A 16,569-nucleotide genomic window follows, 5' to 3' on the forward strand; every position below is an offset into this window, starting at 1 on the left:
TTGTCTTTCTCCCTTTGCTTATTGTTCGTTATTTTCCTCAACGTTGTGCTTATATCAGATTGTCAAAAAATAAACTGAATTAACTCAATAATATTAATGTTTGAAGGAATTGAAAACTCCAATCTATTCACAAAGAAAGAATGTTCGCTATTCTGCAAATTAGTGTAAATGTCTTCCGTTTCTTGTTGACCTTGCCTTCTCCTTCTCTTTATGTAATACGGGTGCAGGGTTTTTGAAATGATTTATTCTTTTATTATGGATGACGATAGTTTCATGTTGTGCGATCTAGCGACTAGCTGTGGTTAGTACTATGATATAGAAGAAGCATATCTGAAAATGTTTAGAATACTATATGAACTTCTCATCCGATTGAATTTCAGCACACTGTTTTTAACCAGCTGTGAGACCCATGATCAAAGTCTGTATCATGCAACTCCAAATTACTAATACAACCACCGAGTTTTATCAAATATTGCATGATAACTGTTAAAATCCAATGTAATTTCTAGATAAATGTATAATTATCATTTAGGAGATATGTCTTACAAATATTCTAGATTATATAAAATAATCTAGATATTTATAATATTTAATAGTATTTCTAGAATTATCTATTGCAAGAATGTAGACATTTTAATGTTAAATGATTAAGATGTGACCTGTGTCAACAATCCAATAATCACTAAAATCTATAATAAAACTATAAATACTAAAAGTGAGGATTAAGAAAATGATATAATTGTAATGGAAACACAGTCATGATCAAAAGTGAAACTAGATATATGACTGTTAGAATCTCTCATAATACCGATAAAAAAAAGGAAGGAATAATGTAAAATGAATAGAAAATGAAAACCCTATTAAGACTAAACAAAAATCAAAATAAAAAACATAGACAATAAACTATTATTGCCTTAACCAATGAAAACATAGACAATAAACATAGACAATAATCTCTCATAACAAGAACCACCATTACTGATTCTTAAGTGTCCGTTAATTTTCTGAAATGTTGGTGATTTTACTAGCATGAGACTACCAATAAATAAAAATAATTAGCTCAATAATATTAATGTTTGACGGAAGTGAAAACTTTAATCTATTTATAAAGAAAATACGCTCCTCAATCCTCATTCTTTAAATTAGTGTAGATATCAGTCTCTTATTATTGTCTTCTGTTTCTTATTGGTCTGACCTCGTTCTCTTTATGTGGTACAGGTGTGGAGTTTTGAAAGGATTATTCTTTTATAAATTACCATGAATCTAAATATGGATGACAATAATTTCATGTTGTGGGATATAGTTGTGATTAGTATTTTGATATAGAAAAAGTAGACTAAACCCCAATATCTGAAAAATATTTAGAATACTGTATGAACTTCTCATCCGAGTGAATCTCAACATTTTCACTGTTTTCTACTAGCTGTGAGCCCCATGATCAAAGTCTGTACCATAACTCCAAACTACTAACTTTTAACAAATATTGCATGTAGAACATCATTCCTTTCTTGGACAGGACAGTAACAAAAATCATTCATGTTCCTTTAAAAACAAAGATACCTGCGCATCAGAGCCGCCGGCACCAGCAGTTATAGGGACGACTGCACCTTCTTCATCATAGGGACCAAAGAAGTTGAGTCAACTCAAATTTGCCCAATGCCTTGTATAGTTCTTCGATGACACTGATAGCCTCTTCCAGAAGTGCAGCATCTATGGAGTCCATCTCCTCTGTTATATTAACTATAGTTCCTGCATCTTCAACCTGCAGCCATTGTACGATACAAAGCTCGCTATATAGAGAAGGCATATTAAGGAAGTGGTACTTCTCCAAGTTCCAGTATGGCACATCTTCATCAAAATATTAGTTTGGGAAAATATGCAACTACAATTTTACTTCGGGTCACCAAAGAAACTCCTACAAATGCTTGTAAAAGGAGCCACTTTGGACAAGATCTCTTAAAGACAATCAACTCTCCCGGAATGCTTAATTGGAAAAGAAAATAAAAAAGCACAGTGTCCAAGAAAGCATGTTTTCTTACCCTTATTACATGCAGGGCATTCTTCAATTTCATCAAACTTAATTTAGTAATCTTTCTTCCCTAAGAAGAGACAGTATATCAGATAAGAAAATAGTCCAATGCAACAAATACAAGGAAATCCAGAGACCTATGAAAATAAATTTATTCTTCAACTACAAGTTCCTACCTTCATTTTAAGTTCATACCTTCCCTTTAAATTCATTGAGCAGATCTGTCTTCTTTTTTGCATCATTCGGTGCCCAAAGAGTTTCCATTTTAAAATCATAAGTTCCTTTTCTAGTTGCTGCAGAGCAGCAGATGCTTAGTCTCCTGCACACGATTCCGAGGCTGATTCAACATCCTTCCTTAGAGCACAAAAATCTGTCAAAACAAGACTAGATGAGCAGAACTGAAACTGGTTGACAATAGAACTTCATTGAATTATACGGGAGTGAATCCAGTATTCCAATTTAAGTTAAAAAGTAACTATTATTTCCTGGGATACAAACAGCCATTTGAATAATAGTACTGGCATAGTACTAATGTTTTACATAACATCAAAATTTCCAGTCCAAGTACACGACTAGTAATTTTCACTCCAAGAAAGCTGAAGAAACATATTGAAACCTTAATGAGGAGTTAGTGAGCAAAAATGGAGCTTGGTTACAAGAAGACAGAGGATGGAGTGGTAGGTTTTAGCCTGGTGGGGGAGCTTAATATAGGCTTTAAAATGCCTTCTATTTTAGCTATGGAGGAAATTCTAAATTTACCGGACCAATAATAACTCAGGGAAGGAGCCAGGAGGAGCAAACTGTTTAACTTTAAAATAAATTGGGTTTTAAAAATTAAATTAACCATAAAAATTAAGAGACTAAGGGTGCAACTTCACTAATTTTAAAATTCAAAGGTCTTAAAAAATAATTAAACCAAATAAATTTGAGGTCAAGATTTAATTTTATTAATTTAAAACTGACAGTGTAATAAAAATAATTATACGATAATTTTTTTAGAGGAATAAGGACTTAATTGTAATGGTTTCAAAACTACCAACGACTTAAAAAGTAATTATACCATCAAAGTGGGGTGACATCCCTAGAGCTGGGTATATGGGCTAAGGCCCGCGGGCTACCCGTTTAACCCGCGACCCGTACGGGCTTCGGGCCTAAAAAATTGAAGATCGTTTAAATTGTGGGCATTTTAACCCGGACCGTTAAACTCCCTGGTTTAATGGGTATAACCGCGGGCTACCCGTGAAACCCGCTAAAGTCCGCTTAATTTAAAATTCATAAAATTTTAGAGAAAATAAACTTAAAGAATTTTATTGAAAAAGAAAACAAATTACCTATAAATATGATGTTACTTATAACTATTATAGTTTTTAAATTTGTTAGGGCGTTTGTCATAATTTTACCGCTGTTTGATTTTTTTTTCATTTAAATATACATCATTATCATTTTGGTATTTAAAGATTTTTTTATTTAATTTTGACCTTTATTTTTTTCATGAAATATTTTATTCTTTAATTATAAAAAGTCACGTGATATTCTAATAATATATCATATGACACGTAATATTTGGATTAAAAATAAGAAAGAATAGTAAAAGAAAAAATTGAAAACATACTTTTTCAACTTTTAAAGACTTTTACAAAATAAATATATTTTAACAAATTAATGACTTATATTTTTATCAATTTTAGTATAATTGTATCTTTCAAATTTACTCTTATACTGTAAGTATTTTATTTTATATTTTCATATTATATTTTAGTCTTTTTCTCTAAAGTATCCATAAAATACAATTATTAGGACCACTTGACATTTTTCTTGTTAGATTTGTATAATGTTTGACTTTGTTGAATTTTTATGTTTGAATTTATGCTTTCAGACACTTTTGTGTCTTCATATTATTGCCTTGAATAATCATGTTTTATAAAAGTATAATGTGGTTATTGTCTTATTTGTTTTTCAATTTGGTGATATAAGTGAATATTATTTTTTTAATTTGAGTTTAAATAATTATATTATATATATATATATATATATTAATGATTAAAAAATTAAAAAAATATTATTTTATAATCATTTCTGGCTATTTAAAATAAAATTTAAATATTATTTATTATTTTGACGGTGCTACCTTCCTTTTCAAGTTGCTCGATCATTTTTAAATTTGTAGTAAGTTAAAACATTATTTTTTATTGCATTTAAAGTATTTAAAATTATTTTTATTTAACGGGCCGCATGTAAGCCCGTTTAGCCCGCGAGCTAAACGGGCGGGTAGCCTGTATACCCACCTCTAGACATCCCCACCTATAATTCTGATCCTGAATAACTGTAATGTCATCTCTTAGTTCGTATTTTGGATGGATAGAAAGAGATTCCAAACTCAAGCTGAGCAAAATATTTTAGGGAAGTTATTCCGTACGGCTGTTTTAATATATAACTAAGGAAAGACGTTATTGATTTTGTTATTTTTTTAACAAAACGGGTCAAAAATGACTGGAAACATTATTATTTCTACCCAAAACATTATTGAGCGCTTTACCGAGCTTGGTAATATATCCGGTAAAACACTACCTAAAACATTATTTTTTCTACCGGATACATTACCAAACCCGGTAAAGATAGGGATGGGCATGGGTCGGGTTTTTTGTAAAACCCCAACTCGTACCCAACCCGGATACGAGTCCGAGATGTCACATTGACTTTTTAAAATAATATTCTTAACAAAATATAGATCATTTGGACATATATTAAGAAAATATGATAATATATTGTTTAATTGTGTTCATTATAACCAATTTAAGAACATATACGTTTTTATGAATAGTATTATACGGTATAAACAATACAATGAACAGTACCATATACAGTAGTGAATAATACTGTGAACAGTACTGAATGTTAAAAATTTTCCAGATTGCTTCAGGGGTATCGATACCCCTGCCACAGTACTGTTACAGTAGCTTCGGTAAAATACATATAAATTCATAAAAATCTTAGTTTTCATCCGTATAAATTTACCATTTATATATACACATTTAAAATATAAAAAAAACTCAATCATATTATTTTAAAAACCATTTGGAGCATATCAGATTCAAATCTTTATTACATGCCAACCACTATCATTATTATAAAATACATACTGTTTAATTCTTTTCTGATCTGATCTTTGGAAAGAAAAAATTGGCCTGTCTTGTATAACTCTTATCAATCTTCATCTTCTCAGAACTTACGTGTGAAACAATCACACGCTAAGTCATTGACTTAGTGAGACATATAAAACATATAATAAAAACCATAAAACATTTCATATATCAAAATGCATACATGTATATATATCATCATATTTCTATTCATATATTAAATCCACACATGTACATATATATTATCTTTTTCCTTATCATTATCCTATTATTATCATTAATAACTTTTATCATATAATCATATACTTATCATTTATACCCATCATATATCATTTCATATAACCAATACATGAATCATGTAATTTATTTCATATAACAACTCACAATCAATATATTTGTTTAATCTCTTTATTAGCCCATGTATACCAGTGAGAACTTAAGGTATGTGAGTACATTGAGGTTGTGCACTAATGCTGTCACCATAGCTCGTATGGGGTCACACTAGGGGCATATGAAATTTGTCTCGAATGACCTATGTAACTGTCCATATGTTCCGAAGAACATAGGTAAACTGTCCATATGTTCCGAAGAACATAGGTAAACTGTCCATATGTTCTGAAGAACATAGGTAAACTGTCCATATGTTTCGTAGAACATAGGTAACCCTCGACTCTTGGCATGCCAACTATACCACTAGCTCTCATATCATATAACATGGGCATTATCATTTATACATTTCATATCACTTGTGCTTTCTCTTCTGTCACATACCACATGTATGTGTAACCATATATCTCATATCGTATCACATGTATCACAAGTGCATGTATTCACGTAGATCGTTTCATAGGGCTTATATAATTTCTCATTTGTTCATGTAAACTCGCATGTCATATCATATAACATATATCACATGTTGCATTTTCACGTAAACATGTAAATCATGTAACATATAATAACATACATTAATTTATATGTACTAATGCACACATAATAATCACATAACATTTTAGAAGTTACTTCTTACCATAAAAACTCCGTCAATGGCTCATCGTAAGCCAATGTTTGTTCAATAACCTAAGTACAAATTAAATTGCACTCACCTTAGCCTTGCTTTGATTCAATCCTAATGCTTTGATTTGATCCTAATTCTTTGATTGTTCCGGAACTTGTTTAGGCTCAATATCTACATAAACATAATTTTTGAGACGATTATCAAAAGCTCAAACCTTATAACTTGATGTTAATAACTCAATCTAATTTAATGAACTAAAATTCCATTTTTTTTCTTTAGGGGTATCGATACCCCTATTGAAATCTATAAATTTTTGCCCAAAAATCACTGTTCATGCACGAAAATTCACTATTTCCAGCTTCAATTCTTCATGTTTCATTCCCTTTCATATTCTTAACTCAAATATACATACTTAAACCAATTTCTACTCATTATCACATATCTCAAACCTCAAAATCCTATTCTCCATATAAAAATCAATAATCATACCCAATTTTCAATATACTCTATATTCAATTCTATCACTTCATATCTCTTAATTAAGTTTATGTCAAGTCAAATTTAGTTTCAAAATCAACTTATCAACTCTTTTCCAAAAATTCACTTAAAAACTCATTTTCTTTAATCTTTCAGAACTTCTTCATCTTTTGATTTTAAGACAAATTAAGCTTTCCTTAAGCTTAATTATCATCTAATGATCAAAAACCATACTTAAAATCAACAAATAATCAAACAACTAACCTTTGCTTGGCTTGAGCTTGAGCACACGGGGAAGAAGAAGCAAGAAGAAGAAGAAGAAGATAACTCTTCCCCTTCCCTCACGTGATTCATTAATATAAAGGGAAAAAATATCTTTCTTGTCAAATGACAATTTTGCCCTTTAATTCCTTTAATAATTACTAACAACTTTTAGGAAATATTTTCAAATAAATCATTGAACTATTCTACTTTAATCACCAGATTCTGAAATTTTACAATTTAATCACTAACCCATAGTTTGGGATGTTACGTTTTTGGTCCACCCGACCCGAGAAGAAGGGGTTCTCCACCCGTGACCTGACCCGACGAAATTAGAATTTCACCCGACCCGACCCCGACCCCGACCCGATAGACAATTTAAAAACCTGACCCGACTATACTCGAACCTATTTAATTTTTATTTATTAAAACCCGACCCAGTTAAATTTTTTATTTAATAAAAAATAGACCCGACTAGCATAATCAATTTACCTTCAATAATTAGATTAATAAAAATATATTATTTCTATATCTTATTTAATATCTAAAATTTTAGTAACGGCTAATCTACTGAAACTGCCAAGTGTAGCTGTGCAACTTCTTTGAACAATACTAACTTTTCAAGTTTGAGATCATCTTCGCCTTGTTTTGCCAATGTTGCAATTTTATTCTAAAATTGGTGAATAGCCAAATAACCATGTATTCGAAGAGAAGTGGAGCAAGAAATATATGAATGGTTATTTTAGCCCTACCTTTTTCCCAGAAGTCCCACTATTTAACCAAATACATGTGTGTTTCTTTTCTCTTACTTTAGCTATCTAACAAGGAAATAACATATGATTTCTTCTTCTCTCTTTTCCTTTAAGAACCTTTCTTTTCCTTTAAGAACCTCTCTTTTCCTTTCCTTTCCTTTAATAACTTCAATAACATAAACATAAAAAACTCTTACGTCTAACCTCAAATTAACCCAAAAAAATCCAACACTAAAATCCAGGGAAACACCTGATTGGAGTATATTCCTTCAAATTTATTGAAGCTTCAGCAATATAAATTAATATATTCAGCATGTGAAACATATTCTAAAAGAGTCCAGATTTAGTATGTAAAATTCAAACATGACACAAATAGTCAAATTCAAATTGCCTACTTAGTAACAAACACAAAAAGCAAAGCCAAAAGAAAGCAAGGTTTAATTACAGTCTTTTGGATTACCAATTTGACTTCAAGGGCAGGGGTTTAATAAACACGACTAAGGGGTTTCATTCAACTAGTATGTAGTATTTGTTTTGTTGCTTGGAGAATTTAACAAAGGAAGAGATATAGAGATATCAGATACATGAAGGCTGAAGTAGATAAATCGGAAAGCGAGTCGTTGCACTTGCGTCGGTGGTTCAGTGGCTCAAACTTTCGGTGGAGAATTTACAAAGGGAATTATGGCTCTGACCACTATGTTAAGCGTTTGAAGTTCAAAGTGTTGAAGGAGATGCTCGGGTAAGATTAGGGAAAGAAAAAAATTAATTAATAATTATGCATTAACCATTTAGGTAGGATTAGGGAAAGTAAAAAAAAATTAATTCATAATTATGCATTAACTATTCGGGTCATGTAGGATTATTTTAGCCCTAAACTTGACTCCGACCTGAACTCGATTTTTTTTTTAAAATCCGACTCGATCGGTTTGGAACCCGTCGGGTTCGAATTTCATGCCCATCCTTAGGTAAAAAGCCTAATAATAACAAAAACGGTAGAAATAATGATGTTTCTGGTAATTTTTTACCGGTTTTGTTAAAAAAATAATAACAAAACCGATAACATCTTTCCTTAGTCGTATATTAGGCTGTCGCACGTGAGACTTCCTCAATATTTTAGGGTAAATTATGAGATTAATATTTAAACTATTAATTTCAATACGTTCTAGTATTTACATTTTCATTTTTTTAAAGTATATTTAATTGTTAGTTTTGTTTTATCCGTAATTTTTCAACAAATTGAACGCGATTTCGACATTCGTTTTATTGAAAAACGCCTTAATCTTCTCAAATCGAAGATGAACTCTTCGATTTTTGCATCCTCCAATCTCCATGGTCCACCATCCGGTGGGCCTGAAACCGAAATAAGTTGGTCGACTCATCATTTTCTCATTGTCCATCGTTCGGATTGGTCGTTCGTCCACCAGAACTATGACACATCAACCCATTCGTTAAGCTTTTAATGATAGTTTATTAAAATGAAACAAAAACTAAACGTTAAGTATGAGATTTTTTTAAATATAAAAATTTACGTATTAAAACAGATCAAAACCGGTAATTTAAGTACTAAATAGATAGTGTTCCCAAAATTTTATTAAATAAATAAAACGATTGGCCCACGTGTCAGCAAGTGAACCATATTTATGAAAATAAGTGACTGGATATTTTAGAAGTTAAAAAATGTGGAGCATAGTTGCATCGTGTTCAGACTTTGGGCATGGCGGCAGCATCAGCAGCAGTAATCAGCTACTGCAAGCCTTCGCCTTTCATCGGCAAATTTCCTTCCAACTTTGTCAGTTCAATTTTCTTCTGTTTATTTATTTGTTTGTTTGTTTGTTTATGTAATCATAGGGTGAAATTATTGAAACTGTAGGCGAAGGCAGCATCTTCGCAAATCGAAATCACGACGCAGTCATATAGAATCACTTCACTGTTCTGGGGATCAAAGAAGTCTGTGAAGCATCAACCTTCGGATTCTTCTTTGGGGGATTTCACATTGACAGAATCAACAACAGAGGTGTTCTTATCTCATTATCTTTGTATAAACTACATATTTTGCCATTACCTGCTTGTTTTAAGTAGTTTATTGTATCGCTTTTATCTTCGATGTCTATGTGTCCGATATGAGTATGTTTCCATGTTCATGTCTAATACGGATGCTGCAGCTGATTGACATTATTTCCAACTCCAGGGAGTTCAAGAGAGCCAGGCAAGAGGCAAGAAGGTATCGATATCGGTTATTTCTTCGATTCTGGATGTCTCACCACACGATTGGGATTCGTGCTCTCTGGATGCTACCGGTCCCGAAAAGTTTAACCCATTTCTTAGTCATGCTTTCCTTTCATGCTTGGAAGAGACCGGATGCGCTGTGAAGGTTATCATAACTCAGTACATCCATAATAAGTTCTTTCTCGAATTTTGAAGTTCTTTTCTATCATTTTATGGAAATGCAGTTCTTATCCTATCTTTTAATTCAGACTCATTAGTTTCTTCTTTCCTTTCCTATTTTCCGAAGACCGAAATAGTTTTCTGCATGACGTGTTGCATTGAACCATATTTGTTTCGAAATCTTATGATAGCTGTATAATATAATTGAGCAAAGTGAAAGTTGAATTGGTTATGACCAAGAAAATAACCTAAATGAGGAGCCCTTCCATTCTAACTTCATGAACCTGATCCTAAACTGTAGTAGAAATAGGGCTAGTTCTAGTGATTACTGACAAAAGTGTTCATGGGTCCGATTCATGCCAGTCTGATCTCTAACACATTTGGATAAAAAATTGAACATATAGAATGGAAAGATGTCAAGATTATGGTATAGTGATGCTGTATAAATTTTCCTTCTCGAGTCTTAGTACCATGTTAACCTGATATGCAATCATTCTTTGATGAGCCTAAAGGACTTGGGAATTGCATGGTGGGAGTCTTAGCTAGCTATCCTCATCATAAACGACCTAAGAATTCTTTTATATATTTTAACAGTGTCTTGATGCCATTGTAATTGTTTACAAAGAATTTGTTTCTATGTACAAGATATAAGTTAAATAATTCATGCACATAACCTTAAACTCTGAATTATCTGAAATATCTTAATTTTCTGTGTAAAATTTCATTTTCAGGAAACAGGATGGATGCCAAGCCATGTTGTTGCTAAGGATGAATCTGAAAATATTTTAGGTGTTGTTCCTCTCTATCTTAAAAGGTTTAACATCTATTATTCTATCCTCCACACTGAACATCTTGCAGTTTCTTTACTATGTTTCCCAAAGTCTTTTGTTTACCCATTTTGTTGGTTTTCTAGTTTATAGTCTCTTTTAATTTCCGTTTGCAGCCATTCCTATGGTGAATTTGTTTTCGATCATTCTTGGGCTGATGCATACTATAGTTTTGGAGCAAGATATTACCCAAAGTTCCAGTGTTGTGTGCCTTTCACTCCAGTGACTGGTCCTAGGATTTTAATACGGGATACACCATTCAAAGATCAAGTTTTCGACATTATAGTGTCTTCGCTGAAGGGTCTGACATCCAAGGTAGTGCATAAACCAAATCATACTTTATGAGAAATGAGGAGTCAACGCAACACAGATTTTCATATTTATAACAAACCACTTTTTGACAAGCATGCCAGATAAAACATTGTGGGATCTAGTAGGTTTGGTTGGTTAATACATATCGTCATTAATGCAATAGACATCAATGTGACAGTTTAAGTTCTAAGAAATGCCAGAGTGTTCATTGTGTTATTCCAGATCCTGACATTAGATTGGAGCGGATGAAGAGATCTATATTAGAAATGGTTAGGACTAGGAGATTATTATATTAGTTTGCTGAAGCTGTAGATTGCCTGAAATAAGGAAAAATTATCTCACTGTTCCAAAGAACCGAAAGAGGCAAAGCAAATCTAGAGTACCAGCTTCATTGAACAAATGACTTTTACCGACCCACCCACCTACCGGAAACGAGAATATGGAACTTCAATTGAAACAAACAGTTAAATTCCATTAATGGGTGAAGAATTATAGGAGGAAGAAATCTGCATGAACAAGCCAGCCAATGCTGGCAAAAGCATCGTGAGCATATCTCAATATATGGCTTCCTAGTCCCAGCCCATTTGTTGTTGTTCTTTATGACCGTTTAAGCAACAAATTGAACTTTTAACTGCGACTTGTATTTATTACAACCCCAAGAATGAAAATCTTGTATTTGGTTTTCGTTTTAGCTGCCTTGTTAATATGATTTATTTTCTTCTAACAGTCTCAAGTGTCTTCTCTGCACATTACCTTTCTATCTGAAGCTGAATGGTACAAATTGAAGGATAAAGGATTCCAACAGAGGATGGGAATGCAATACCACTGGAAGAATCGCAACTATAAAAGGTTAGTGCTGCCAGAATTTTTTCTTAATTGTGATATAAACTTCACCTTTTACTTAAGTACACACTTAATAGTTGTAGTCTTATCAACGTTCTATATATATAACTTGATGTTGCAATCTTGGATCAATTCTACAACTGGCTGATTTTTTTGCTTATAAATGATAAAATATTCAATCACAAAGAAATGAAATTTATTCTGTATGTTTCCGGAGTAGTAGTTGAAATATAAAACCATGTAACATGCTAGAAATCATAGGACTCAATAAATGTTAGAACTTGACACTCCATCTTAGAAATGAAAGTAATTAAACTAGTTTAGAACAATGCATTATCTTAAAGAAACGCTACATAACATAAAAATAATCAATGGATGAAATTCCGTGATATAGTATTTGTTATTTTGTTTTATCTGTTTGGTATGTAACTTGTGGAGTAGAAGTTTGTTTTTCTTACATTTATTACCTATTGCCTTTCTAATTGAAAGAAACTATTTTTTCTTCATACTAATATATAAATATTAAAAATACTGCAAATGCTTGTCTTCATGCCTCAGTTTTGATGAGTTCTTGATGGACATGAAGCAAAGTAAAAGGAAAAATATTCGTCAAGAGCGCAAGAAGGTCTGCATCTTTTTCATATAGCTCAACTTAATAACCATGTCCTTAAATCTCTAGTGACAAGATATGAGATCTGTGAACGTGTTGGAGCATTGAGAACGCCTCAAGACTTCTAACATTTCACGTTATCTTAGTGAATTTTTTTCAAATAGTACACATTTAAGAATTTAAATGCATAAAAATCAACACCATGCATATGATGGTGCTAACAATGATGATGGTATTCCTTTTCTTAGTGGTCGAGTAAATGCCCTCTAGTGTTTTATATTTTATCCAGAGCTATAACTGAATTTGCTGTTACGTCGACTGAATTTTGGGCTGCGTTATACACATCTATCCTGTTCCGACGAAATAATAGTGTAATACATAAGTATGAGCTATGACCTTCAACTCCAAATACAAAAGAAATTTAGAAAAATCCGACCATAGCAATGACAGGCATGTACTGGTATTTAACACTCATACCTGAATCTAAGCAAAATAGCATCTCTGAGGTAGGGGTGAGTATTCGATCAAGTGGAGTTGAGTAAAAAAATTTTGAGTTATTCAAGTTGACGATCCCTATTTTATAACTCAAATTTTATTTGAATTTTTTTTCGAGTCGATTCGAGTTCATGAAAACTGATTCGAGTTGTTCAAGTTTCTGTTTAAATTTACTTGTAAACATTTATAATGTTATGGTACTAATTGAGTCAAATTTAAACAGTTTTCTATATATATATATATATATATATATTCATATGCGATATACATATATTATGAAAAGTTGAGGGACTCGACTCGAGTTTGAAAACCAATCCACTAATTACTAAAAAATTTGAGTTTTTCGAGTCCTATTTTATAACTTGACTCGAATTTGAATTTTTTTTAGTCAAGTTTATGAAATTACGAGTCGAGTTTTTTAATATCAAGTCGAGTCAAAAAATTCAATTTTTTTTCTAGTCAAGTTTTGCTCCCCTACTCCTGGGGATGTAAATTCTATTTGGTATAAATATCACATAGAAACATGATAATGAAGGATTGTAACTTGTAAGAAATATGTTAGTTCTAGATCTTTGAAACTCTTAAAAGTGTCGCGTTTATAATGTCATCGAACAAATTCAAAAGTCTCGGTAGGTATATTTATTTTCTATTTGGCTTTAGTAAGCAGGTCTTCTGTGTTCGTCAGAAACACATGAGAGCCCGCTGATGTTTCTGCATTGAAGGACATTGTTTTTGTGAATTTGCTTTTTATCTTAGTGATTTTTTTTTCATTTGCAGATTCCTGCTCAGAACTTAAGAATGAAACGGCTGAGAGGTTATGAAATAAAGGTAGGTACCATTATTTTAATCAAGCGATTTTTTCAAACATATATGCTGACTATTTCTTCAATCATACATGTATTTGTAATATACCCTTGGACGTGCCCCTGAGCATGTCTTATAGTTTTGCCGAGCCTTCCACTGTTCCACATGGATCAATGAAGATGCTGGCTTGCATTGCAAAATAAATTTATGTTACTCAGACTAAAGGATGAGTTTGGTTGTCTCTCATACGTATGCTCAAAACATACTTGGATATGATTGTAGGGCACAAATACTTCAATATATATATATATGAAGAGTTGGAGTTACATAGGTTAAGACAGTAGTAGGGTTATGCCTTATGTGTATTCCATATGTCAATGCTCGAGGATATGTTGAATATCATTGAATGAACAAAGTAGAATATGGCATCATTCGAATCATCTGGTTTTAGTTGGGCTATGTACATGTTGTGTGCATGAGCATGGGCCTTAGATGCAGTATTTGTACTTGGATATGTACTTGTTCATGGGCTGGTATTAATGGGATTCTGATTTTTTTTTGCTTCACCCTTTTCAAGCTGCGCGGGATTTGAATTATTCACTGCTTTGGCTACAATTATTTGGCTAGGGAACCGTTGCAAGCATTACTTACATTTTCCTATGGCTGTCTTAACAGGCCAATCACTGGGATTCCTTCTACAAGTTCTACCGGAATACTACTGATAATAAGTTGATTCTTTTCTTTTTACAGAATTTTAAGTAATCTAGATCTATGTTACTCGTACTCATGTTGGATACGAGTATATTTTTTAATGGGTTTTCCCATGTATCTGGGAAGTCCTTAAAAAGTCATATCCCCATGTATTGGAGCGACGTTCTAGATTATTCAACACAAATGTGATTTCTTTCTTAAGAAGCCATACCCTCATTAGTTATCCTTTTTCTGTAAGATGCATGATGTGTAGTCTCAATTTTTATAGGTGGGGCAGTCCGTACCTAAAAAGAGATTTCTTTCACGAGATAGGATCGAAGATGGGCGACGAGGTGCTGCTTGTAGTTGCCGAAAAAGGGGACGAGCTTGTTGCTGGAGCTTTGAATCTCATCGGTGGAGATACTATATATGGACGCTTATGGGGATGTCACCCTGAAGCTTATTACCCGAGCTTGCACTTTGAAGCATGTTATTATCAGGTTTGTTATTTTGCTTGAAGCATCCTTTGAAGACAAAGATTCTTGTATCCCCTGTGTGAGAAATATACTCGTATCCCCGGCTCAATTAATGTAGTTCATTTGTCTATAAGCTATGAAGCATGGTTATGATTTTTTTTCGTTTTGCTATCGTAGGCAATTGAAGCGGCTATCGAGTTGAATCTAAGCACAGTCGAGGCCGGAGCTCAGGGTGAGCATAAGATTCAGCGAGGTTATATGCCAGTGCCGACTTATAGCTGTCATTACTTTATCGATGAAGGTTTCAAGAAGGCCTTGGAGGAATTTCTGGTTCGAGAATCAAATCAGGTATGTAAAAGACTTGATGGTACCTTCAGTGATGATAGTTTCTTATTGTGTTATTTATGAAAATCAAAATGGCATCGACTCCCACTTTATAAAGGAAGTAGAAGTGATGTTGAAACTGAATCGGATCAGCTGGTTGAATAGAGACGGTCCGGTCCGGTTGATAATATAAAATTTTCCGTTAACTAAATCGGTAAAAAACGATTTAACCAGTTAAAGACCGAAACAAAAAAAAAAGGAACAGTTTTACTTACTTTTAGTTCTATTTTTGCAGGTTGGGGTTGTGATGGAACTATTACATGATTCTGGTCCCTTTAAGGATGGCATACACCAATGATGAGTGCTGTAATTTTCGTGAAAATACATTGAAGCCATCGTACATGATAAACATGGAAAGAAGTTGCAATTTGTTTCAACTTCACTGAGTCAACTCCAAATGGTTCTGGGAATATCTATGCATTATTCCAGAATTAAATAAAGACTTTACATAATTGGTCAGCAAGTCCTAATTCAAAATATATAATAACAATTTGGTCCCCAAAATTTATAAATTGTACCAATTTGATAATAATTCAAAAGTTATAAGATTATAAATTAAGATCAAATCAATAGAATATGTAAATTGTAGGAACTAAAAATATTATTATATCTGATTATATCATGATTTCTGTTAATTTTTTAACTGTTGTTGATTAAAATAGAACAATATATATAACATTAATAAAAAAAATTAAATATAACATTAGTAATTAATTATACAGACAGTAATAAAATAACCGAAAAAGGACAGGACTAATAGTACCTACGGTATAGTTTATACCCTAAATAAAAATAATAATTAATTGAAAAATAAGTGGCCGATAACATAATTTACTTCTCAAAGTAAAGTTCCTGCGCCTTCATTAAATTTAACACTAATCTTTGTCCTTACACCAACCAGCTCAATATGAACTTTCAAATTTAATTTAATAGATGAAAATTGCAAGAATTATTAGGAATTCAAATTTTATAATCATATTTAAATCCAACCCAAACAAAAATTTTATAAGCGTATATGTTAATATAGATCAAAATATATATAATCGTTTGTATAGTTTTAGTAATAGGA

General features: G+C 32.2%; 1 protein-coding gene across 1 annotated transcript; it reads left to right on the top strand.

Annotated features, from left to right (window-relative positions):
• Positions 1-9,333: 9,333 nt before the first annotated feature.
• Positions 9,334-15,885, top strand: LOC120183362. The gene is made up of 12 exons (XM_039188079.1): positions 9,334-9,463; positions 9,545-9,688; positions 9,863-10,045; positions 10,791-10,873; positions 11,003-11,201; positions 11,926-12,047; positions 12,600-12,666; positions 13,924-13,974; positions 14,626-14,678; positions 14,930-15,140; positions 15,294-15,464; positions 15,736-15,885. The coding sequence occupies exons 1-12, from the start codon at positions 9,389-9,391 to the stop codon at positions 15,796-15,798; spliced, it is 1,422 nt and encodes a 473-aa protein (XP_039044010.1). The 5' UTR covers positions 9,334-9,388; the 3' UTR covers positions 15,799-15,885.
• The last annotated feature ends 684 nt before the right edge of the window (positions 15,886-16,569 follow it).

This window comes from Hibiscus syriacus, unplaced genomic scaffold (genome assembly GCF_006381635.1).
Source record: "Hibiscus syriacus cultivar Baekdansim isolate YM2019G1 unplaced genomic scaffold, ASM638163v2 tig00112758_pilon, whole genome shotgun sequence".
Lineage (NCBI taxonomy): Eukaryota > Viridiplantae > Streptophyta > Magnoliopsida > Malvales > Malvaceae > Hibiscus > Hibiscus syriacus.